At 41.7% G+C, this 26,416-nt stretch overlaps 3 protein-coding genes across 8 annotated transcripts in view; all 3 read right to left on the bottom strand.

Annotated features, from left to right (window-relative positions):
* Positions 1 to 14,236, bottom strand: part of LOC108096321 (band 7 protein CG42540) — a 41,101-nt gene extending 26,865 nt beyond the window's left edge. For 2 of the 5 annotated variants that reach the window (XM_017197851.2, XM_017197854.2), the window contains exons 1-3: positions 11,779 to 12,504; positions 3,959 to 4,058; positions 3,252 to 3,263 (exon numbers count right to left, since the gene is read on the bottom strand). In XM_017197851.2, coding sequence (XP_017053340.1) covers positions 3,252 to 3,263; positions 3,959 to 4,058; positions 11,779 to 11,829 — 163 coding nt within the window. In that variant the 5' untranslated portion in view covers positions 11,830 to 12,504. Of the gene's footprint in view, positions 1 to 3,251; positions 3,264 to 3,958; positions 4,059 to 11,778; positions 12,505 to 14,139 lie in introns of those variants that run through there. The other 3 variants (XM_017197852.2, XM_017197855.2, XM_017197853.2) reach the window with 2 other exon arrangements.
* Positions 5,937 to 7,095, bottom strand: LOC108096322 (mitochondrial 2-oxoglutarate/malate carrier protein-like). Its single transcript, XM_043209055.1, has one exon. It carries the CDS (start codon positions 6,981 to 6,983, stop codon positions 6,093 to 6,095), a length of 891 nt encoding a protein of 296 aa, XP_043064990.1. The 5' UTR covers positions 6,984 to 7,095; the 3' UTR covers positions 5,937 to 6,092.
* A 1,276-nt stretch (positions 14,237 to 15,512) lies between the features above and the next one.
* On the bottom strand, positions 15,513 to 25,943 carry LOC108096384 (beta-1,3-galactosyltransferase 1). 2 transcript variants are annotated; one of them, XM_017197941.2, is made up of 3 exons: positions 25,248 to 25,943; positions 16,879 to 17,820; positions 15,513 to 16,439 (listed from the first exon to the last, which is right to left on the bottom strand). In XM_017197941.2, exons 2-3 carry the CDS (start codon positions 17,737 to 17,739, stop codon positions 15,978 to 15,980), a joined length of 1,323 nt encoding a protein of 440 aa, XP_017053430.1. In that variant the 5' UTR covers positions 17,740 to 17,820; positions 25,248 to 25,943; the 3' UTR covers positions 15,513 to 15,977. The 2 variants fall into 2 exon arrangements, with proteins under 2 accessions (XP_017053430.1, XP_017053432.1); XM_017197943.2 differs by lacking the exon at positions 25,248 to 25,943 and adding an exon at positions 18,077 to 18,188.
* Between the last annotated feature and the right edge of the window lie 473 nt (positions 25,944 to 26,416).

Here is a 26,416-nt window from a genome sequence, read left to right as displayed (position 1 = left end):
ACGAGTCAAGTCGACTTGAGTCAACTCGACCGCGTTGTCAACTGTCGCATCTGTGTCCCCCTCCTTTCCCCCCCCTGCCTTTCTCCTCGAGAGACCCCATTATTTTGGCCCAGCAAGTAGGCCAGTTTAGCATGTTCTTAGACGCGTCCACAGCCACGAACCAAGGGCTCGAGCCTCCACTTTCAACCGGTTGCTCCCGTGGGCAGAAAACCAGAAAACCAGAAAACGGGCGAAAGGCGAGCGAAAGTCACGCAAGGACTCGACTCTTGGCCATATCCTCGCCGATTCTCGGCTGGCATTTACATGCTTGCATAAACCTGAATATTTAATGCGCCGCTCCGCAACAACTGTTGGCTCGTTATCTTTGTGTTTGTCAAATTGAATTGTAAATATTTGAAAGGCGACAGTCTTTATTCCAGCTGCCGAAGGGAAAACTAATGCAGCCGATGAGTTCAAGGCGAAACTGTTTGAATACTTCGAGAATATGGGTATTGTTTGCACAACAAATTAAATAAACTGGAAGAATTTATATATATCCATTTCAATAATAAATCATTTGGGGGTTGCTATCAGTAAACAACTTTTAATTGTAATTGATATTCAAATAGACCTTTGTTTTAAATATCAAAAATATCTGGCCTCCCATGCATTTCACAACAACATTTAATATTCTTCCCTGAATAATATTAATTGAAAAAGTATACAGAATATAATGAAATTGTAATGGTAATATTACAATAATAATAACATGTTTATGTTATTATTAAATGCAAAGAAGCACAACATGTACTCTATTTGTGTTAAAGGAAAAGCGTTTGTAACTTTTTGAAGAGTGAAGTAAAAGTTAACTTCATTTTTCCTTTTTGTGTATCCCCGTGCGCTGCTGAAATGGTTGCTCTTCTTGTTTACCTTTTACTACCTGGGGCAAGTAATTGCATTTTCAATTTCAAGCTCGGCTAATGAGCAAAAACTGGTCTTTGAATTGATATAAATTACACTAATTGGCTAGCTGTGTTTGCTTAAGCAGGATGCACCACACCTGCCAGCTGCCAAGAGAAATATATAGTAAACTAGTTTAAAAGCGAAACAAGAACGCCATTCTGGCAACAAGTTAGCGACTGGAGAGCATCCAAGAGCTGCTGTCCTGCTGGTAATTATCGGACTACGTACACGTCCTGTTGCACCACGACACAGTGGTGTCTCTTGCTAACGCCACTTGTGCCACTTCCATCGCCACTCGCCCATTGTGCGTCAAATTAACAACTTCCGCATGAGGCCACACGAGCCACTTGCACCCAAATGCGTCATTTTCTGGGCTGCGTTGTCTTTTGTCTGCCAAGCTATATTGTCAGCGCTTGGCCAACTGCCAGAGTCTGGCTAAGAACTGACGCGACCGGAGCCGACAGGGCCTATTATTGTGCTTTAATGGCAGCTAAACTGGCGGGCTATTTAGCCAGAAGACACGCCTCTGATGGCGCCCTAATTAATGGCATTCTTAAAGTTTACCCTTTTTGGGGTTAAGGGGTTTTTGGTCCGCCCCTCCGCCCCCCGGAGAGAACTTTTCCATGAAAAGCATTTGGCAATTGTTTGCCAACTATTCAATACTCAATTTCCAGCATTTAAGTGCCATGTTTCCGCTTGGCTCAATGTCCCTAGGGAATCCGAGCCCGATCGATAGGCAATATCCCGGCTCTCGAGTCGAATGGACCAAAATGGCAAGCATCCGCCGTAAAAGTTGTGAAAAATCTGTGCGCATCAAGAATGCTTCAAACGTATCATTTGAATCTGGCCAAAAGGGGAAAAATGCTCAGACATTTATTTTATTATTTTTTCTACTTGGCTTTTTTTCGGACGGGAAAACTCATAACCGAAGCGGGTGAGGAAAAACTTTTGGACTTTTACACGGAGCAAACTAAGTGGCTGGTACTTGAAACTAAAAGTTTCAAAGAAAACAGGCTATTAACAATAGAAATGTTTGAGTTGAAATGGTAAAAGCTGCATCAACTATTCTAGACTTAAGTAAACGTGTTATTTTTTATTCAAGATCTTGATCTTCTTAAATGTTCGGCTTTAACTTCAGTTAATTTCAATTAAATTCTAAGCCAGCTCTTTTTTACAAGCTTAAAGATTACAAAACTTAAACTCTTGGCTATTAAAACTACAATAATTAAAATCTTTTAAGAACAATTTATTGAGATTACACTATATAGATTATCACCCAAAACGGGTTTATTCTTTTTGCTGTGCATCAAAGTGAAAAAGCCTGCGCAAAGTTTTTCATTGAAAGACATAAAATATTTGCTCTATATGGCTTTTTGTGCTCGTGGCCGCGTCCAAGGCGATTTTCTTAGCTTTAGCTGCAGCATCCAGAGCATTGAACCGGCAGCTCCTGCATTTGTTGGCAGCCAATTCCCGGAGGACTTGACTAGCTGAAGGGCTCTGCGGAAAATGGGGTTAGACTGGGCCCAGCCAACCATTTTTAATTCCTTTTATTCCGACCCGCTTTTGTCATTGGCCTGCAAATGATTTGTTTCATACTTTTGTTTTCGTTGCCTTTGCTAAATGCCAAGTTTATGCTAAATTTGTGGGTCGAACATGGCAGGGAAAGAAAAAAAGGAGACTGGTCGACAACTGGGGACCCAAATTAACTAATGATGAAAAATGCCGTCCCTTTGCGAGGGCTTTTGTGCTGCCCACTAATTTACAGCGGAGGTCAGCATTATGGTTTATGGGCCGCCTGCCCGGTTGGCCCAAATGAAGTTGTCGCTCGGACGGACTGAAAGGCCACAGAGCCAAAGGCCCGTCAGGCATATATAGCCACAAACAGATATTAAGTATACGCCCCCCGAGACCATTTCCTTTTGCTGCTGGTAGACGGTAGCCGGTAGTGTAAATGTAAATGTAATGCTAATGCGTTTCACACAAGCGCACACAGAGAGGCCAACACACACACTGACACACAGACACACCGATATGCCGATGGAATGCATTGCTCATACGCCCTGTTGAACACTGGAGAGCAATCAGGCGCTTGTAAATATTTCATTTATGCACTCGGAACTTAATTTCAGGCTAAACTATATCTCAATTGTAAATGAAATCATACTTACCAGGACACAACTTATGCGCATATATGCACACAGTTTGGTTAGTTCGTTTTGGTTGTTTCACAGTTTATATATGGTGGATATACCATATACAAACCGCAATCGAAAGAATTGTTATTAAAATATTAATCATGTTGCACTCACCGAGTCTACGTACTACAGATGGAGAGATGTGAGAGAGAAGCGTTTGGTTGGTTTGGTTGGTTGATTTTGGTTGGTTGATTTTGGTTAGTTAGTTGGATTTTGATGAGGCATTTTTCGTTATTTGATATTGGTAATGCAATTTTGTACAGATTGAGAGCGTTCCAAATTCGTCGAATTTGTTGGGCAAGCATCATGAAATGAATTTACGTTTAATATATAATTTAAAGGAAAGAAACTGGTTAGTCGACGAATTTACAAAATTGCACAAGTGTGTATATGTGGCAGTTATTTATATATATATATATATATATTTATATAGTGTGTGTGTTAAAGAGTGTGTCGAAATGACGATTGCAGCTACGCTTGGCTTAAATCTAGGCTAAGAGTAAGGCGCAGCGTGTGTGTGTGTGAGTGAGTGTGAGTGTGTGTGTGTGTGAGCATGCAGGGGCGCAGATGCGGAGGGGGATGCAAAACGGTTAAGCGAAATGTGAAACGCTATTTATTTGCCCCTCCTGCGGGGGGTTTATGGGGGTGGGTACGGGTAGGGTATGTGGGAATTAAACTAAGTATGTCAACTGCAAAGCCAGTAGGTCAGGGATAGTGGTCCTGCCAGTTTTGTTACCTCTCAGTGTGATTGGATTGAGGGTTTTCGGTGGGGTTTTCGGTAGGGGGTTTCTCTGTTTTTGGCTGCCTCACGACACACTTACTTTTCATGATCCGATTCCTGTACTCATCATCGCGCTGCATGGCCACGCTGCCACCGCCGTTGGAGACCATCGAGCTCACTTGTTCCATGGGCACAATATCCTGCAAGCAGCGGAAAAACACAAACATCAATGCAAAACTCCCATCAATCATACACGCCCGCCATATGTTTGCCCTCTGCTTATTGGCAGAAGTCATGACCCTCGCAAAAAAAAAAAAAAAAAAAATACGGCAAACGGGAAACAGAAAAATCTCTGTGGAAACCTAATTAGGAAAGGCGAAAAAATTGCATTTATTTCGGCCTGTCCGGCGGCCAAATGAATTTCATAAATTTCCTTCACGTTTTTAATTGTATGTGCAGCGGTTGTACCCAAAAATGAACTAGATAAATTGTGGTTTTTTCCCTGCGCTTTTGTTGAAGTGCCAACAAAGGCATTCCATCTTTTTTTGTGCTTTTTGTATTCGCCACTTTGACTGGTTCCAGCTGCCCGGATAGGAAAAACCGAGTGGAGCAGCTGCTCCTGCCCAGCCATCCGTGATATATTCGCCAGGATATATGTATGTATCTGTATTGTGTGCAGCCAGCGGACTGTGCCAAAGGGGGGGACTTCAAGGGGGCGTGGATTGAGTAAAATGGATTATGCTCGGCTCGTTCGCCGACATTTATTAATGAATTTACAGGATTAGCGTGGTAATAAACGCATTTGATCCGTCGGTTAGCTGCTGCTTCCTCGGATTAGCTGCTGAAATGTTTTGTGTGAGTGGTTCTCAATGCACTCGAACAGTAGGCAATGAAAGCATGTATAATACATACAATATTTTACCACGACTGCCATGGTTTTAAATGGAAAAAGATACCGAGGGAAAGCGGATGAAGTTGAACAAGCATTAGTTTTCCCTATCTGGATGAACTGCAAACTTTGATTTTTCCTCTTCGCTGACTGCTCCTCTTCTTTTCTCACTTTAAACAATAGTTAGTTTAAGTTGAAAAGGTCTGGAATGTGTAGGAGAAAACCACTTGCAAAAAGAAATAAAAATTAAACTCAATATAAAATGCATACTTCAAAATAATTGCGTGGCTTTTCAGCGGAATGTAATTCCACATAACATTATAATTTCACATGGGAAGCCTAGATTTTATTTCAGTAAATAACTGTTTGATTAATGGCACAGAAAAAAAATTAAAATACCTTTTAGCGCAAACACAATTAAAGCCATTATAATAATAATGTTTCAAGCTTTAATGAAAATTCAATAGGAGATAGGGAAAATGTTACTAAAGATGTATTTTAGTCAAAAAGAAAAATGGTAAAACAAGAAAGGAAGCTTCGGCAAGCCGAAGCTTATATACCCTTGCAGTCATTAAATATTATATATCTAATAAAATACAAAAAGGCTAAACAGCATCGAATCTATGACCATTTTTCTATTCATTTTTCATATTGTTTTAATTTGTAACTCAAGACTCATTAGGAAACTTTACATTCCAAAAATCATGATTGTCTGATGAGAAACAACGAGGTAATAATTTTTATTCTATGGAAGCTATATGATATAGTACTCCGATTTTTATGAAATTTTTTTCTCGATTTGTTTAATCGTATTTAAAAAACTTGATGTTCCAAAAATCATCCTCGTGGATCCGACCTATATACTGCGTGCAACAACTACACAACTTTTGGGAAAGTTTTACCCAGATAGCTTTAAATCACTTCGCGGTCGGTTTCGGACCACTACTTTTGAGTACGACCAAAAAGTGGAGTTTTATATTTGCCTGAATATCTAACTCTTCAAAGCACCTACGCACTTACTAATCAATTAGATGTATAGTAAACTGATCCCTCTACATAGTAAATTTTTGAACTGAACTGAAAAATTGATTTTTCTCACCTTTATCGCCTTTGCCATTTAGGGGGTCGGTATCGGGCCACCCTCCCCTAAGTATAATTTTAATATAAATTGAAGTCAGAGATTTTTGCAGTTTTATTTATTTTTTATTACGGATAGATATTGGACCCAGAGGAAAAGAAATTTATACACTGACGTAAATTTGATTCTTGTTGTAAGAACAAGTTTGAAATTATTGCAATTCCGTTGCCCCATATTGGTTGATACCTAAGAGAAGGTAAAACCAATTTAGTCGTCACCGAGCACATAACGCTTGTAGGCTTTAGTGAGCTGATCGAAAAATATGCCCGCAAACACAATGTGCAGACCTCTACGTAACAGGTGGGGTGTGAAGCCCTTCCACAGAGCAAAAATACCCTCGCTCTTGGACACCTTCATCAGGACATCGAAGGTGTCCTTGTACTCGCCCGTCATCTGCTGCTGGATTCTCGTTTTGGCCATATCGAGGGGCATTGAGGCCATGGTGGTCACCACGCTGGTCAACATCGCGGACGAAATTTGCCGCGGCAGTCGACCAGAGAAGTATTCGGAGCTTACGCGCCATGACTTGGAGTAGACACCGAATTGCAACATGTAGACCACCATGGAACGACCCATGTTTGGCATGCATCCTCGCCAGAGGACGAGCACTCCCTCTTCCTTTACGATCCTAGCAAAAGCATCAACTACATTTTTATAGTTGCGCCTCTCCTCCAGCGGCAACCGATTATCGGACATCATCCGGATCATGGCCACCTCCGCCGGGTTTGCGATCATGGCTCCAAAAGCTGAGCCTAAACCTATTATTCCCATACGTTCCCAATGAGTCGGACCAGCGTTGTACTGCTTGCGGTAATAATGGATCCACATGTCAGCAAATCCATTTCGAGCCGTCGGGTACGTCACCTGTCGCATCAATCCGGCACTTAATCCTTTGTACAAGGCCCGGATTCCTTCGTTTTTGACCACCTTCGTCAGACAATCTCGGGAGCTCTTGTACTCGCCCTTGATAGCCAGCTGCATTTGGGTCTTTATGAAGTCCAGCGGCTGCAAAATGACTGTGGCCATCATTCCGCCTAACCCATGCTTGATGGGCTTCACATAGTACGGAATATGCTTCTTATCAACATTGACAGTCATAGCGGAAATATGCACAAAAACAATAAGCCAAAAAAAAAAAAATAATAAATTTTGAAACAGACAAACAGCCAAAACGAATTTTTTGATAGGTTTTAGGTTTTAATAGGTTGACAACGACGCTATGACAAAAAAGAACTGGGTGGTGGGGCGTAAGTCAACTTTCATTGGAAATTCCTTTGTGTAATAATTGCGATTCCCTAACACCATATTGCCAACTTTGATAGCACTCCTCGCCAGAGTGCGAGCACTCCCTCATACTTTACGATTCATATCGTGATGCTGATTCAAAATGGGGTCTGAGGGGTCTCCTTTACTGCGTCGCAAACCTCTGACTGAAATTATAATACCCTTTGCTTTGCAAGGGTATAAAAAGCAAAGAACTAAAGTCGTATAAATATCAATTTAAATTTATCTCAATAAGCTGCCATCTTTGTTCTATTTAGCTGGATGATGATTTGTGTGGTGCCAGAGTGCTGAAGTTTATAATATATTTCAGCAAATAATAGTTTGATTGATGGCCGAGGAGGAAATCAAAAAAGATTTAAAGCGAAAATCTGGGAAAAACAAACAATTTCCCCGCGGCTGAGGGAAATCAAACCAGTCACTCACACTCGTTGGCAAACAGAAAACAGGAGTCATTTGGACAATGCAGTGGAAATGTGATCCCTTCGGCGGGTCAAAGGGCACGTGGGGAATGCGGAATGCGGCTGAGCACGTCACGTATTCGACATGTAAAATGCGCAATTCAATTTTGATCTAAACACGCATTATGCAGCATATTACGCATACGCCATGTGCCCATACTCAGCCCATAAAACAGAAGCAATTTAAATGCATGGCTCCTCTGCGGAGTTCCGCCTGCCCACCGACTTTGCCGACTTCCCCGACTTCCCCGACTTTTCCGACTGTCATATTAACGGCCTTTGCATATTGAAAATGTTTTGCCTGCAAAATGTGACAAACTTTCGACGATGTCGTTGCGAGTTTTCCTTTTCGGCGCTGTTGACTGGCTGGCTGGATGGTTGGATGACTGTATGGCTGGCTCCCTGCCAGCAGATATATATCTGCCGTGTGCGGATGTGAGGGACTATAGCCAGGAGTGTGTGTTTCCCCGGATAACGGACGGCAACTGAGCACTAAGCCACCAGGTGAGTGGGCTTGAACAGGTGTGCCGGTGGCAGGAAAAGGCGGAGCGACAGGTTCGGGCTTCAATTAAAATGTTGCCGAAATTGCTTTTTGTTTTGCAAATAAACTAAACCTGAACAGAATATCAATGGTGGTGCTCATGAATATGGCAAAATGTGGTGTAAACAAAGCGCACTGAAGTTCAAATGCTGGTTTAAAAGGTGAAAGGCAGAAGCTGAATGAAATTATATTCGCACTTAAAAGCAGAGAAATAAAAATGCATTTGCCATTTGTGAGCCATAAAAATCCATTGCATAAATTCCTTACTGAAAGTGGAAAATAAATGAAAAAAAGCTTTTTGAATAAAATTTAATGCAGCATATAAAAATGTCAAAATAAAAAAAAAGTTGGAAAGGAAAAACTTTTTGTTTAGGTAATAAATGTAAATAAAATTGAACGTATAGAATTTATGAATTGTAAAATTATTTCAAATCAAAATATATAAAACTAAAGTAATAACTAAAAATTTCTTTACACAGCTTCTTGCAAATTTCCGCATGACTACTTTTGCCAGATTAGGTTTTATTTCACCCCAAAGTTGCCACAGGGACTTGTGTGCAATTTGCATAAACCACGTGCTGAGGTCCTGAGAACCCAAATGAGCTTTCAAACTTTCGATAAGAAGCCGTGAGCACATTTCACCTTAGCCACCTTTTCAAATTTCCCCCGCTCATGTGTCACCAAAACTTTGGCATCGATTTCAATTTGAAAATTGTCGGTTTCACTGCTCGGATTTAATTAAATGCAATTGCGCTAGCAAGGACACAGAGGATGAATTTCGATGTCCAGCCTGAATGGAATTTTTTAATCCCAACTGCCCATCTGCCCCCTCTCTATCGCGGTTTTTTCGTTTTCATTTGAGTAGCCCGAGCAAATTTAAACATTTTCATTTACTTTTCTGTCGGTGGCCTGTTCGTTGAAAACCGTTTTCCCCGCCGCTTTTCCAACAGAGGCCTGCTACTTTGTCATGTAAATTAACGGGTATATTGTTGCGACATCGCGACCAAAAGCCACAGCTGTAAGTCACACAGAGAAAGGTCCTCTCGCAGGATACCAGCACGCATGTGGGTACACTGAGAAAATAACTATTTTACTGGCCAAATTTAAAATACTGAAATTTCATATTTAATTTCGAATCAGAACAAATTAAAATGGGTAAGATAAACAAGATTGAAATATTAGTAAATGCATTTTAAATTAATATTTTTTAAGTTGTAATGGGAATAATATATTTCCAAAGCAAGGACTTTCTGAGTTTCCTCTATCTTTTGAAATGTATTCGGGGGAGGTACTATATGTGCTGGTCATAAATAAGCCATCGGCGGGATTAGTGCGAGCGAAAGTTGATGGCCTGTACTTTACCGCATATGCATGTATGCTGAATAATTAATTTTTATTGATCGCGATTGCGTACTGACAACCGGCCGCGTCTGCTGTTGTTTATTAGTTTTCTGAGGCTTTGTCTCTGCCCCGTTTTGTGGGGCATAAAGGGCTTACGAGGGTCGGGCGCCATTGTTCCCGATGTGCCGCATAATTATCAGCACACACTGTTGATACACTGAGTTTGCGAGTGTGTTTGCGAGTGTGTTTCTGTGTGTGTGTGTGTGGGCGCACTTGCCGCTGTTTACCCAATTGTATCGCGCTAATAAAGTTAATGTGCTCGCTAAACTGTTGGCCATGACTCGTCTTTGGCCCAGATGACCCCAGTCAGCCCAGTTAAGCCCGTGCGAGAAGTGCGCTAATTGCCTTTCAAGTTGTTGACTGAGCCATCCCAATGGCTTTCCCCCCCAGTGCGTGCTTCGTTCTTGGCCTGGCCGGAACAACTAAGCAGTGTAACGGCCAACTTTCAAGTGGCAAAGGAACTATTAGAGGAGCAAAGTTTGGGGGATGCCAGCTGAAGACATAATCGATGTGGCAACCAAAGTTACTTAAAGAGTTTGCGGTTAGAGGTTCCATATGAAATGGCCAAATAATTGTAGAGATTTTTTTATATTAAAGGTTTAAGTATGTATCTCTTTAAAAAGTTATCCGAAATTCATCATTCTATCTAACTAAACTCTGAGTAAATATAAACCAACCAAAAATAGGTCAAGAGCCACCACAAAGTTAAGGATACAAAACTCATATAAAACAAATTTACGGCTGTTAAATAAATAGAAAGAGCATGCAATGAAAGTAATTAAATGAATTATTAAAACTTTCATTTACCTCAAATTGCATCCCATAATGTTCTATCCTTGAAACTTTTATCTAAAACCCAATTGTTTTGCAAAACAAATATTTAAGTAAGAGCAAATAAAATTAGTTTAAATTTTAATCTGTTGACTTTTGAAGGGAAACATGTATTTGATTGCACTTGTTTGCCTTCTGTGATTATCCTCTTCCGTTTGCGGTATTGCCAGTGTGCATATTTAAATTCCGCTGAAAAAACAGGCGGAATGGCCTAGGGCAAATATGCAATCAACCTCTGCACTCACATCAGACTTAAATCCTCGTGTGTGCAGCCTAAACCCCCTTGACTTTCCCCCACTGATCTGGCTTTTGACCCCGAGCCACACTCAAGCCAAAGCCGTTGGCAAGTCGATGACAAACCAAATATTTGGAGGAAGCTTAGGGCACCGAAGACAAAGGATCCGAATCTGAATCTAAAGCTGAATATAAATCTGGATCTGGGCTAATGCCGGGCTGAGCTGCCTCAGGTGCAAGTTTAAGCCAAATATTCGCCGTAAAACAAATGCGAAATGTGAATTGCGAAATGCGAATTGCGACAGAGCTCTGGCCAAGTGCAGTGGGTAAATGCAGCACTCAACAGACGGAAGACAGCAGCGCACTGATTAAATATCCGGGCCGCAGTTGGCGGAACGGAACGGTTCAGAGTACGGATTCCCTGGCTCAGTTGTACACTCAGCATAATGCGAATCCATGTAGGGAAATGTAATTTGAACGCCAAAACAAACAGCGAACTGGGGAACCGTTTGAATGGCGGCCAGGAAGGCTGCCAGGAAGTTGGGCAGGTGCTTGGGCTGAAAAACAAAGGCCGCCGCTGGATATTTACCCACTGCCAGTGCAGCAAAAGCAGCAAAACCAGCAAAAGCGGCAAAAACGGTGGAAGCTGTGGCAACGGCAGCAGCTTTAGCGGCAGCTGAGGGAGCACAAAACAAAGCCTCGGTAAACAGCCGAGCAATGTGATTAAAAAATAAAGGAACACAGCACAACAATAGGAAATGGAGCACGGACCCAAGACGTACACGGCGGAAAGTACAGCAGAATTGGTCGTTTCAAAGCTAAGAGAATGGGTCACAAACACATTTCTTGTTTAAATAAAAATATTTAAAAACGTGTTCATAATTACAAGCTATAAACACAATATAGATTTAACCAGCAAAAATTTAATATTCAATCCAAAGTGAATTTCTATTACTATTATTCAAGTTTCCTAAAAAATTAAATATCAACAAATATTTTTTAAATACACCTTCCGTTTTAGAAAATACCAGGAATGTATTTAGCATATGTGGTTCCATTTAATATATAAAATATTCTAAAAGGGTTTCCGATTCAGGATGGTATATAGTGTATAGATAAGCAGACCTGTAGGTCAGGGACTCACCTCGTAGCGTGTGTCGATTTCTGGCAACTTCTCCAGGAACTCCTCAACCATCTTTCGTTGCACGTGCGCCGAGCAGAGCAATCACACGCATACACACTCCCCCCACGCACACACACACACTCGCACACGCACGCACCTCACACACACACACACGCACTCACGCAGGACTGCTATTAAATTGACACGCAGCAAATTAAAGTTTCTGCCTATCAATTATGGACAACTGCTAATTGCCGCCGAAGGGCTTAATTATTTTGTGGTCTTTGGTATTGACAAAAGTTAAAGCTGAAACACCTGTTGTTATTGTTATTTTTTCTTATAGTTTTTTTTGGATGTCACACACTGGAAATTCGTAGGTTGCTGTTCTTTATTTGTAAGAGTATTTACTGCCTATTTGGCGGCTGATCTAAGATAAATCTAAGTTTTTTGCACTTTCCGTTCTTTGTCTTTTGTGATTGTCTTGCCCCCTGGTCGACGATGGCTGGGGGGTTGTGTATATTTCTGGTCACTTGGCACTCGAATCGGGCGGTAGTTTTAGCCAACAACACACACAGGCGAACAACAAACGAAGACGCAAGGATACAATTTAGGAAGCGAGGAGAAAAACAAGCTGAAGCTGAAGCTGTAGCGGAACCAAAACATGTGCCAAAACTCCCTCGAAAGCCAACTCCTTGGGGCCCTCCGTGTGTGCGAGAGACCAACAACCAACAAGCGCTGTCCGTTCACTGCCGTTCAGCACTAACAACAAACTGCAGAAAAACAAAACATTTATAGCCAGGCCAGGCCAGGCAAGCCAGGCAGCCAGGCAGCAGCGAGGCAGCCAGCCAGCCAGCGACACACACGACGAGTCCTGCTCATCGGGACGGACCCATCGTATCGACGGCCCGAGCAGATGAGCAGATGATGTTCTAAAAACAGCCTAGCATCTCACTCAGGAGCCGTGGAGCCCCGAAAATTGACGCCAGCCGATGCTGGCCGATAATAAAAAGTGTGTGTGCGGCGGGGCTTTGGGCGCCGGCGCGAGCCAGCGCAAAAGGGGCAGCCGAGCTGAGAAATTTCCAATCCAAAGGAGCAAAGGAGCAGAGGAGCTGGCTCAGCTGGCTCCTCCGCTCCTGCGACTCTCCCGGTATGTATAAGGGATTCTGGGGGATTCCCCTCTCGCGCTGACTTGACACACATTCACGCGCCGAGCTTGCGGTCCAAACCAAAAGTGCAAAAGGAGCAGAGAGCAAATCCAAAAAAAAAAAAGAAAAACAGCATCCAGAGGAGCCGTGTGGATCGCTTGTGGAGTGCCGAGTACCGAGTACTGAGTGCCGAGTGGGGAGTTGCATGTTGCATGCTGCCGCTGTCCCTTTGTTTTGCCAGCACTTGTAAATAATTTGCAGCTAACGAAGGCGGCGCCCACTCAAAGACGTCTCACTCTGGAGGACCCTCCTTCCACTCTATCTGCCGCTCGATCTGCCGCTCTTCCTGCCACCGTTTGTTCCTATCCTAGTAAATCCGGCATCCTGGCGGAACCTGAATGTGTGCCCAAGTCGAGCGTTATCATTAATCTCGAGCACACGCTCTTAATCGATTGCTGTCAGAGGGCTGTGTTTGCCTAGCAATCACCACTGGAAAAACAACAATTAACCTCAGGGGAACCCGAGGACTGCCCCAGTAAGCCACTGCAATCAGTGACTCGCACAGGTTACCAAAGTAGCTTGTTGAAAAATCAGTACAGAGCTGGATATGGTACACAATAATTTCTATTACTTTCCGGTATGAAAAATGTTGTAAAGAATGTGATTTTATACCCTTGTACGGGTATTATATTTTTAGTCAGAAGATTGCAACTTAGTGAAGGAGAAATCTCAGACCCCATAAAGTAATAGATCTTCGTATTAATTTTTCATTTTGTAAAGGTACATTTTTTGGTGTCCGTTTATTTCAGACTTTTTAAAGATTCCTATAGTTTGCCAACTTACTGATCCCATAACTTTATCAATTTTAATCCGAATTTAAGCTGGCATAACTTTAAACTTTTCTGATCAAATTCCAAAACAATCTGCGTTTAAATTTTAATTTTGGTGAAGATCGATTTTTTTATCCCCTGAAGGTATTGCATCTCCACAGTTTCAATTTGGTTAAATTGTTTATAACCTTGTTTTAATATGACTTTAAAGTAACAATTAAAATAAATTCAGCCACTATCCATTAGGACATGTAATTTAAAATGCAATACACTTGCACTTAAGATGCTATCTAAGCACTTGAACAGGAAAGCCGTGAACTTGCTCTGCCATTATAAAGCAATCAACCATAGGTAACGCCCTGCAGTGGTTGGCTTATTGACTTGCTTGTTAGAACTCAGGCACTTACCGAACCCATTGCTGCCATGTCCTGTCCGTTCCAAAGTCAATATTGAATCCCAAAGTTAAACTATGACCGTACTCGCTGGACAGCCGAGCAACACTGAACGGAACTTGGCTAATCAGACCGAAATGGTTGCCGCGATAATGCAACAATTGGCTTCCCGCACACACGTCATCGAGGGTCCTTGCCACTTCCTTTGCCTCCTTTTTCCCTCCCTTCGCTTTCCTTTGCTATTTCCCCGTTCACACCAGAATGTCAAAGTCAATCGTTCAGCGTGGGAATAAAAACAATTACTTGTCTACGGTGCACACATTTGTACATACATTTATTTGTGCACCATGCCACTACTTTTCAAGCCGAAATAAGTGGCCAACGAAAAACTAATTCTCCGCATTTCGATTCTGTCATAAAACGTGGCGGTTTTAAAGTCCTTGAACGCAGCTGCTTAAATAGGTTTTTGGTTTCCAGACTCGCAATGCATTATTCACAAGGCAAACAGGTGAATTAGCACAAGTGCGGGCGTGTCCTGGTCAAGTGCAAATATGACAGAAGCACGTACGTATTGAAAAGCTTTAAATTATTCAGAAAAGTTTCAGTAGTGATTTTGGAATTACCCGCCAAAACTGAAAACGTAACACGAATGAAAATGCTTGCTGCGAAACTAATTTTGTTTGCATGGCTGTCTTGGTTTGCTTGCTATGAAACTCATAAAACTGCTTGCTTGGAAGTCAAACCAAAGTTGCTTGATATAAAATTTAAAGGGGTACTATAGCCATCTCTTTCTCGCAAATGTATGAACTGCTTCCAAACACTGCTTGCATTCAAACCCAATTTTCAAAAACAATTATTAAAACAACAATATACGATCGTAATTTATATTTGGAGATGATTTTCATATAATTTCTGACAAACTTGAACATTTAATTAATTTCATTACACATTTATAAATTTCATTTGTTACAATTTTCGTTCGTTTATCGTTTTCAGCGTTCTCGGACCGTACAATTTACTATTTCTGTTTTGATATTTCATGTTAACGTTCCTGGCGTTTCTGTTCCCACTTATTTTATATTCATTTCATCGAGTTTACTCGTATAAACGGATGCACATGCAGATTTTACTACTCCATCCAGTTGCATTGGCTTTACGTGAATACTAAGATCAAAACGATACAGAGAGATGAGTAGCTACAAAATACATACTGTTACAAAAAATAGTTAATTAGTATTTATAAGCACGGCTCGATCCGAATCTCCTCCGTCCCTACATATATATTTGAATAAATACTCGCGTCCGTTGTCATGCGGCCCACATCGAACTCCATATTTGGTTTGGTTATTCACTGACTTCTTCACTAGACACTTAAATCCTTTGTCTGCTTTGTATTCAGATTTTTTCTATATTTTTTTCGTTTATTAAGTACTATTGTAGTTTTCTTACGAGTTAAGAGTTGTGCTTAAGGTATTGCGCTCGTTTTACTGCTGATGCTGTTTGAGTTTGGTGTTCGTATTTGATTTTTTTCGGTTTTAGGTTTTCAGTTTTCGGTTTTCGGTTTCTTGTTGGTGAGCGACTCGCATTGGATGTACATGACTAACAGTAGAGTCCTTACGATTAGTTACGGTTCATATGATACGAATGATTGTAGGCAGGTGGTTGGTGGTTCACTTGACTTGCAATGCTGCGTTGCGTTGTGTTCGTCCCGACAAAAGATGCTACCTAACATTAATCAGTTTACATTGGGTATAACTACGAACTAAAACTAAAACTTAGGCTTAACGAAACCCTAAAACTGAACAGCCACAGAAACTAAAGGTAACACAATGAGTTGTGTGCCAGTCGACAAACTAGCTGAGGCCGGTGCTCGTCTGCGCCTCGGAGATGTTTTCACTTGGCACTGCCGGCGCGGACTTGGAAGCGGAGGATGCGGATGAGGAGGCGGGCTGGGTGAGCAGTGGCCTCTGGATCCTCTGGCGGTCCATCGCCAGCTGCCAAATGGCCATGCTCTCGTCCGGCTTTATGGCGTGGTTGGTGAACAGGAACGGCGGCTCCTCCAAGTCCGTCCTTCCGCTGACCAGCTCCCTAACGTCCTTCTGCTCGAGGTAATACTTTAGCGGGGTGATCCTGGTGCTCGTCTCCTCCGCCAGGATGCCCGTGATGAGCACGTCGTCCACCCAGAAGTACCGCGCCTTCTGCGCCGCCTCGAACAGCCGACGCACCACGTCCGGTGCGTAGACGATGGCCATTCCGGGGCAGTACTGCGGATAGAAGCGGTTCGGGTACTCCTTGTACGTCACGCGCCACTTGGACTGCAAGAAAGGTAATTCGGATCACTATCTTGGCAACTGCAAAGTGCTTCTATAAATACTTTGATTTTTCATTTTCATTTGGAATACTCTCAGATAAGATAATTTAAATTGTATTGTTATCGGTGTCACAGAGTTCTCAACTTACTTAACTCGCTTAATGGTAATTGTTTTTTAATTACAAACATAAACTGTTTAATGGGGAGCTTTGCAATAATGCTTTTATGTTGAACCTATCAACTTGATATTCTCGAAATGAAACAACAAAAATAAGGATATGATAACATTGATGGAACACAAATAAATTAAATCCATTTAACTATAATAACATGTTAAGAATCTTTAAGGTCCTACGTTAACTTTGAGTAATCATATTCAATAAAAAAAGAAATGAGTGAAAGTAATCAGAACTAATTAAAGAAAAAGGCGTAGAATCCCTTACCCGGTAGGAGCGCTTGACCCTCGACCGATCGACGGAGCGGCAGAGCAGGAGATCCGGCGAGAGGAGCATCGCGTGCTCCGGCAGCGAGGGATTGGCCAAGTACTTGACCAGCTGCGGCGTGTTCATGAACACGTCGTCGTCCACCTTCACCAGCAGCTGGGCGTGGGCGCAGTTCTCGTTGAACCACTTGAGGGCCATCACGTGCTTGTAGGTCATGTTGCGGTAGGCATCCTCGAAGTTGCCCTGGATGAGATCGCCGTGCAGTTGGTTCTCCCGGCCCAGGAACTGCTGCCACCTCTCGGCGTTCTCGCCCACGCCGCCGACCAGAAAGAGGACCCTCAGCGGCGTCTGGTCTATGTACGTGCGGTCCGCCCAGGTCTCCCGGATGATCCGCCGCTTCTCAATGTTCCTCACGGCCGAGTGGACCAGTATCAGAACCCTAACGTCCTTATCACAGGCGGGCTGGTCGATCAGATAGACGAAGTTGGGCAGGTCCATCAGGTGCATGCTGCTGCCCGGAGGGGCTGGTGTCTGCGACGCCGTCGGCGGGGGCGTGGCCAGTTGGCTATGGTCGAAGGTGTTGCTAACTAGGCTACTATCATTACTACTAAGTGTGCGACTAAATTGGAATATTTGGTTTGGTTTGCTCCGGTTCCCCCTGCTCCTCCGCAATCCATTGGCACTCGTTGGCGGCTGTGAGGTGCTGCTCCCGCTGCTGCTGCCGCCGCCGCCTCCACCGGAATCTGTCATCACTTCGGCCTCCAGCATCGGCGGCTGCTGCACACTGACCAGCCAGATGACCAGGCAGACGCAGATGAGCAGCAGGTACAGCGATCGCTTGTCCATCCTAGCGGCTTGCATTTTGATCCAATTCTATATCCGGACACCTCAGACGGAAGCGTTTTCTGCGTGCCTTGGCCATTTAACTCCAGATCCGAGTGGCTGCAACGGCAAAAGGTAAATGGAAACGGTTAGTAATCGCCACTTGAAGTGCGCTTTCCGCTAGCACTAATCGCGAATGCGATAATGGCCAGAGGCATTAGGGCAATTGGCTGATATGACATGTGGTCAACTTTCTAAGTGGCCATCAAACAGGTGTCAATGGGCGCACATAAATAAAGCGAAGAGCATTATTCCCCGTCTATTTTGGACAAGTTCACTGAACGCAACTCATTTCATCGATGGCACTAAAACGCACCTGCCATAATTCATTCAAGTCGGCAGCGTGACACCTGATGGATTCCCGGGGACTTCCGAAACCGAACTGAAATGAATGAATTCTCCCAAACACTTTCCTCGCTCTTGCCCAAAAATCGAAAATTAAAAACGCTTAGAGATAAGTTGAATTTATTGATTTATTGCTCGCGATTTCGATTGCTTTGTCAACGTCGATAAAGGAATTCCTCGAACTCGAGCACAACTTTTTTAGAAGTGCTCCACTGACAACGGAATCCATGACGTCCCATGACTGAAACCTTATCGAAACCGAGTCGTTAATAGTTATGGTCGTGCAAACATATTAATTGGCTGTACTAAACACGCTCGTGGCTCCTGGTGATTAGTCAGGTTCACATGCTCAAATTGATTTGCTATCAGCTCTGGGTGCTACGTACTTGGGAAGTCGCACAAAGTTTTGCACTCGCTAGTTACGCTTATCAAACTAACTAAACAAAAAAAGGGGAATTATCTTATTACCCTAAACAACCATTTATAGGGTCAGGTATTTGGGCTAGAGACTAAAATTGCTGAACAAACAGTGGCTTACAATAGGTTTCTTAAAAGATTACTTTGAAAAAAATCAAAGCAAGCAGCAACTAATTTCTTAACTGACAATTTAAGTTAGGTAGTTAGATTTATCTTATCGGCAATTAAGCGATAAATTTTAAAACTCTGATAACTTTGGCAAACAAAATGGTGTTTGAAGTATTTAAGTTGGCTTTGTGCCAGACAATAAAACATGCTCTTAATGTATCTTTAATACATATTTAATATTATTGGCTGTTGAAGAAGATTTAAAATACGATAATCAGAGGATGGACATTTAAAGTTAAATGCTTCTTGGCTTTATCTACACTGTTGCTTCTTTTGTGGCCGTGTATATTATATTTTATTATTTTTTAAGTTAACCGGAAGACTCACTCAAGCACATGTCCGGTGATACCGCGTCAGAAAAAAGAAGGAACTCAGACTCAAGTCTGTGTTCTGGTGTCACGTAGTCCGCCAAAGTCTGCACATGAGTTGCAGTATAATTCAAATACAATGTTGAGGGAAATATTAAAATGGTCTTGTGAGGGTTCTTGTGGCACTCAGCTGATTACCAGGCTGCGAAACTCTCCCAAGGGTGTTTCTCAAACAACTTCTAGGAGCGCTCTCGATTAGATTGCCAGCGGGTTTCCGATAAGATAACTATTCTAATGACAGATGGGCTGTGTTCCTTTTCCGCCCCATATTTCAAGCACTTTATATTAGATTATAAACAGCGAAAGCGTCACTTACTCGAGGCCGGAACGTCGTCTAACACGAAACGTTGAAAATTTTTATATTTATGCAAATTCCCCGCCGGAGTCAACGGTTCTTTATAGACACGGCTAATGAAAAAGGGCTGTACTGGCACTGGCTGGTTGTTAAAGGTTGATGTTAGCACGCAACGGTTGCCACGGAACAATTGCGTCCTTTGGCTTTGGGCCACGCTATCCAACCAGCACCCAGATCTGGTGAAATGTAACGAGGTTTGGGGCCTAACTGCCGGATGCGAGGCCCTCAAGATATGCAAAAACTAATTACAACTGAGCCTTTGACCTTTGCCAACTGTGCGGCAAAGCCTGTCTAAAAACGAACTGCAAGCCAGTTCTGCTTTTGGGCCCAAAACCAAGGCCAGAATGCAACTCAAAATAAAGTTTCGCTGCAGGCCTGATTTCGAGGGTGGTTTTATCACAAGTTGACTGCCAACAGTCACGAAATGTTGCTTGTCGGGGTTATTAAAAATATATACAAGTACTTTTTTTTAAATTTTTAATTGAAGTTGTTGGTTCCACACACAAATGACATTTCGAAGTTCTACAAATTGCGTTTTGTATATTTGTTCTATTGATTATTCGATTTTCACTCTGGATATCATCTTTCAATTACGCTAAATAACGAATCGATTTTTATATATGTATATACACTCCACTCTTCACTTTGCAGTTATTAATTAAGTTAACTATCTGATGGTCACAACGGAAGAGAAAACTTCATCAATTATCTGGCTGACCTGCGCAACGTGACATTCAGAGCATGATACGAATTCAATTAGGAAATTACTTCATTGCCCTTTGACCTAAGCCGGGAGTATCTTCGTTCGACAAGATAAAAAATGATGAAACCCTTATGATCGGTAGTCTCTTGTGTACAATTTTTTATCACATTGTAAAACCTTGCTGATCGTCTAGCAAATGTTTGTCGATGATATAAATGATAAAGAACAAACGCACTGAACCAATTTATATTTCCCGCCTCCTTGAGCAAACATTTCTCGCACACCTCACCTTTGTTTCCATTAAAGTGCTCACACCTCTCGTGAACTTCACACAAATAAGCCTAGACTCCGCCTGTAGAAGCAGAGGAGCTGGTTTTATACGGGGGGAGTGGCACAGGGCTGGGACGTCTGCCAAAGGCTGGCACTTTGCAGTCGATAAAATGCCAACAGCAACGCCGAATAACTTTTTCAAGTCGAAGGTTAAATTTTATCGTGGTCTGAATGGGCAACAAAAACATCAGCAGCGACAATAGACTCGCCTGCAGTTCAGACTAGGCGTCTTCTATTGTTTATCTGGTATCGTTTCGTGCTTTTGATTAGTTACCGACCGGCAGTTTTTCCCTCGGAGGAATTGTATTCATTGAATAGCAGCAGGTTGGCACTGCGAAAACTTGGCTGCTGCCCAAAAACACTTTGAATGCCTGTCAGGTTGTCCCTCAATTGTATACAATGCAACTTTCACGTGCAGCAAAGCCTTGTGGCAATTGCCACCAATAGGGAGTGCAATACTTTATACACAACAAATAAACAACTAAAATTATTTGGCCTTCAAAGCAACAAATTCCATTATTGAGACTCACTAGTCTGGACTGGTAATTAGAAACAAAGCGAATAGTAAGCAACTTTAAAATAAACCAACCTACAACGAAAAGTGCAGCAAACTGCAGTTAAAATAGTTACGTATACGCACCGGCATCCATTATGCAAGTGCCAATTGAAAGTGGAGAAAAAAGTGGTTAACGTTTTTCAAGTTCTGCTGAGCAGCTTAAGATTGTTTTTAAGCGAAATAAAGCTGAAAATGTGTGGATAATTTTAAACCGGTTTTCAAAGTTGGTGATTGCAATGCAAGTCACGTTTGCTTTGTCTGGTTTAAAAGCGTATTTCCCTTTTCCCAGTTAGAAACAACTTTAGTATTTCCCATCTGCACTTGTTTATTAAACTTGCTTGGAATTTGCTTCAATTGATGCGGCGCTATTGTTTACGCACCAGAGTGACGCAAGTTCTGGGTAAAGGAAGCGAGGGATGCGCGCAGCTGGAGATCGCATATATGCCACTGTAATCTGAAGACATCTCAAGAGGGAGAGAGCGTTGCATTCGCCACTTGGCATCCTGTCGCCGTCGCCAAATGGGAGTCCAGAGCTCAAGTATTAAACATTCAGCCAACGCCGCCGGCCAGACAAATGCCCCTCACATGTTGATGGCTCACAAATGTAGCCATCCATGTGCGCCTACAAACATTCGCACTGTGTACACATGCCACATGCAGACACACTCCGAAAAAACCAGTTGAAATTGATCAATTAGGAATGGGAAACAATTTGAATTCAATATGAATTTCAGTCCGGAGGACTAATAACTTTAACATACACTTCAATTAGATCGAATGCATTCACTTCGGTTCTATCAACTTTTATGTTTTCTGTCAAATTGTTTTTTATTCCTTTTTGCTCGAATATTTATTGTAATTTATTGTGGCACAATGAGGGTATTACTTTAAAATTCATTGTGTAGTAACAATTTTAATTGTCGTTTAAAATTGATTTTCTGAGTGCATACAACATGCTGAGAGCCAGGGAAAACTCGCCCTGTCCCAGATGTCGAAAAATGTGAGTCAGCGGCTTGAAGGAGTTTCGCAGACTGGTAGAAAAAAATTGTGGTGGGAGAAAAAAGGGAAAACCCCAACGTGTTTTCTGCAACTAACATGCGGCAATTACAACATGCTGAGGGAGTTTTCCCCTCTGTCGACAACAGCATTTTGCGGTGCGGTTTGTGGGTGAAACTGCATAGGCAGCAAACTTTTCCCATTTTCGTTCCCGTTTCCACGCCGAATGCACGCACACTCACTCACGTGGGCAAACAAATTGCTAGGCAATGCTAAATGACGATGCCAGACAGATATTTAGGCGAATGCAACTGAGTGGGCGTGTGGACGCCATGTGGCGGCGCAGCAATCGCAATGTTGGAAATAGCAGGCAGCGGATGCGGATGCAATCTGCCCGAGCCTCCGACGGTTTATCCGCCTCCTTTTCTGGATTTACGAGCCCGACTCGCCCAATTCCTGCGGCCACGACTTGGGCGTTGGCCTGCACTCACAGAACTTAGAAACGAATACATTTGCTTAAGTTTTGCTTTAAAGAGCCAGCTTTATCGCTTGTTTTATTCATAGTTTTGTTTTAAATAGTTTATAGAATTTACATATATAGACTTGCGATAAGAAATTCTGAACAAAAATTATAGAATTCCATTCTGGTATGAGCTTTGGAGCATTTCTTGCAGTTCATAGCCATAAAACCATAATATACTCATAAAGTCAGTCTGCAGCGTAGGAAATATTTTTATTATTCAGAACCCGGATGGCAGAGCTTCCTGTTGCCACATAAACTGCAAGCATTAGTCATAACCTCAAAAAAGGGATCATAAGAAGTGAATGGAACCCTCTGGGTGGTAGAAGGGCAGAGCGGCGACAAATGCATTTAGTTTGATTGAAGGACACAGCAGACTGAGGGACAGACCGGCGGACGCCGCAAATTGGCAATTAAAAAGCCAATGGGGAAAGGTGAGGTGAGGTGGCCCGTGAAAGAGAGAAGTAAAATGCAAAATAGAAGAACCGGACACGCCCAAGCCCAAGCCAAGGGGGAAGGAGAGGTCCTGCCTTCCTTATGGCCTTCCCTGCAGGGTTGGTCACTCTCTCGCACGCTAAATAATTTATGAATACATATTCCTTAGCTCTGTATGAAAATTTAATTACGCTCCTGTTGTTTACATTTTCACAAGCCAGCAGGCCAAAGTCCGTTTCGAAACGAGTTTTGTGCACGCACTCTTTTGGGCCAACGGACTCGATCAAAATACACAAAAGACGTTTGTGTTTCAATAGTCAAATAAGGAAAAAATAAAAAGACAAAGAGGAGAACCAAAAACGGCTCGGTCGATGACTCAGATTTCTTGGGGACTAAAAGTTCACATTTCTGTTAAATTTTACGCTTCAGTCTTTATAAGCAATTATGCAAATTTTTTTGTTAATCAACACTTTCGAGGAATTCAATGCAATTCTCTGTTGGTCTTGCAATATTTAAATGGAAATCGAATACACAGATGATTTCAAAGTAAACAAAACTCGAGTTTTATTAGAGACCGCTTCAATGCAAAAGTTTCCAAACATGTCTGGTTTTTATCCATTCACACGGCCAATAAATAAATTCCAAACACTCGCAATATTTATAGACATTTTCTATATGCGCAAATATGTGTGAGGAAGGTTACACCTCATTATCATAAAATTGTAAATGCCTTAATATATATAGACATTTTTCGAGCAATTTAAATGTATGCAAATAGTGAAGAAATAGAAAATTTATAAAATCGGACATCGAAATTCGTTTTTCGATAGGCGGCAATCCCGCACTAAATTAATTTTGAGCGGATTATGGGATTGATCAATCAAGTTGCCGCAATCAAGTATTAGCAGATTAGAAAATAAATTGCAATACCCACTCAATCCAGAAGAAATAATATAAGTTAATTATAACCTATAATCAAACCTTTGACCAGAAACATTCTTTGATTAATATAAGTGTGTATCAACCGATTATTTTTTTCTTTTTTTTTGTTTTGTTTTAAAAGTGTGTTCAGATATTCCTAAAACTCACGTGATCATAAATAATACAAAGTTCGCGAATTGTATATCAAAACGGGGATAGCGGCAAGCGGGAGTAAAAGAGAAAGCAAAAAGCTTAAACCTCTGACGTTGGCGGTGAATCTCGGGGTCACTGTACTGTAATAAAAAAGTAACGCCGCCAACTGTCTAACGCTTCTCACCGTCAGTTATCAGTGGGCCAGAAGGCGCAAGTGGGCGTAAAGTAGCAACGACGGCGGATACGCAAACAAACAAACAAAGCGAAGACAAGATTGTGATGGGACACTGAAAAAAATGTTTCATTTTGAATGACAAAGACAGATAATCGAGGGAGAGAGATATAGATAAATGAGAGTGAGAGCTTCACGCGGAAGCTGCCGCAATTAAAATTCAGAGCTTTGGATATGCCAGCGAGCATGTGATTGAAAATTTGGAGTGACACAACAAACATAATTTCTAATTTATTTTATATTAGAAAGCAAAAATGTACAAAAACTTAACAATTTAAGTTTGTCCAACATCAAGCTGATTAAATAAAAATTTATTTTATTTTTTTTTTTTTTTAAGAGTCTTAAAGAGTGAGCAGGAAAGGAACTTGAACTGTTACCAAGAGGCAGTGCAATTTATCGATTAAGATAACGCAACTAGCGGAGGTTTCACCGTAAGTGATTAAGTAAACACTCTCGCAATCTTGGGCAAACATTTGTGCGTCAGAGAGGGGGGATGCATGGAAAGGAAGGGAGACGGCACAGTGGTACGGGCCAAGGCCAAGGGCCCAAAACACGCGAAATGGATCAAAGGAGCCAAAACGGAGGCACACAAACAGGCATGCGAGCCACTGTGCCTGAACTTGTTCAAGGTCAGTCCTCAGTGACGGCGACATGCTAAAAAAAAAAGAAGAAAACTCAAGAAACAACAAAAAGACAACAGAAAAAGAAGAGCATACGAGCCAAAAGCAACACAATTCCGCTGGCCAAGTTAAAGGCGAATGAAGAGCGAAAACAACAACAACAAAATTCCAATCAGCACACACACATGAAAAGAGCGAGAGACAGATAGAGAGTGGGTGTCCGCCCTCGCAGCAACAACAATGGGCTCCTGTTCAATGATGCTGATAAGAAAAAAGACAACATAAGCCCTTAGGAGAGCAGAAAAAAAAGATAAAATCCAAGTGCTGGACTTAATTAACATCTAACACTTATTCATTTTATTATTTACCTGCTTGTTATTTTCCATCCATTTATCCTTCCCAAAGAGAGCAGCTTGGGTGCGTTTTTTAATTAATTTCCAAAGAAAACACACTCGCAAACGCACCCATCTTTAGGTAACAGTTAAAAAAACAGAGTCGGAGCAAAAGAGACAGCAGTTGGGAGTGCTAATTTAACACACACGCGCACACACTAGCGAATTTGTTATATACTTTTTGGCATCAATTTGTTGTTGGCAGCTCGATAAACTTATTTAAAACAATTTTCATGCACACACGCATCACCAATACACACGCGGCGAAAAGGAATGCAAAAGGAGAAGAAGAAGCTGAAGGATGCTGGGCCTGTATTTCCTTTTTCGCTGCGATTTTTAGGCGTTAAACGCTTATTTGATCACTTTAAATTTTCTTAATTATGTTGTTTTTTAATTTTTTTGTTATTTATTATTAACTTAAACAGAAAGAATCAGCGCCCCTAATCGAAAAAACCGCCGCGCGGCTATTTTTCACTAATCATCATACCATGATGTCAATTTTTATAAACGGATCTATTATCAGTATCAAGTAGCAAAAATTTTCAGAAAAATGTTGTGCGCCGCAAATGACAACGGATGCTTTTATTATTTGCAATTTATTTTATTAACTTTATAATAATTTTCTTAACGGGTCCGAACCCAAGCAGCGCGTTCGAGTGAAAATGTTTGTTGTTTTTCTAGAGCTGGAATATGAGAAGGGTTTACATTCGATAATATCGTACCCTGTAATTTTTTGTGATTTTTTAGGGCATGGGTACGGTCGCACTGGAGATTGTTATGTTAAATTTGACTGTTAACTGTAAACTGTTAAAATAATTCAAAATATTAAAAACAAACCATGTATTATTATTTAGTCCCTTGATGCTTCTGTTGTTAAATCGTTTTATTCAGTTTTTAGTTTTAGAAGTTAAAGGGAAACAAACAAACAATAAAGATTAATAAGGATAAAGATTTATTAAGATATATTAGCGTAATCGTTAACGACCCAGAAATTATTAACAGCGCGCCCTGCAATGTTAGCCATGAGCGAGAGAGAGAGAGAGAGAGAGAAAATATCGATATACATACGTTCGACTTTCCGGGTTACCATTTGACTGATAGACTTTTTAAATAAAAAAATAACAATAATACCTAGAACTTGCATA

This window comes from Drosophila ficusphila, unplaced genomic scaffold (genome assembly GCF_018152265.1).
Source record: "Drosophila ficusphila isolate 14025-0441.05 unplaced genomic scaffold, ASM1815226v1 contig_106, whole genome shotgun sequence".
NCBI classification, from domain to species: Eukaryota; Metazoa; Arthropoda; class Insecta; order Diptera; family Drosophilidae; genus Drosophila; species Drosophila ficusphila.
Note: the sequence above shows the minus strand (reverse complement) of the source record. Positions and strands in the feature narration are given on the sequence as shown.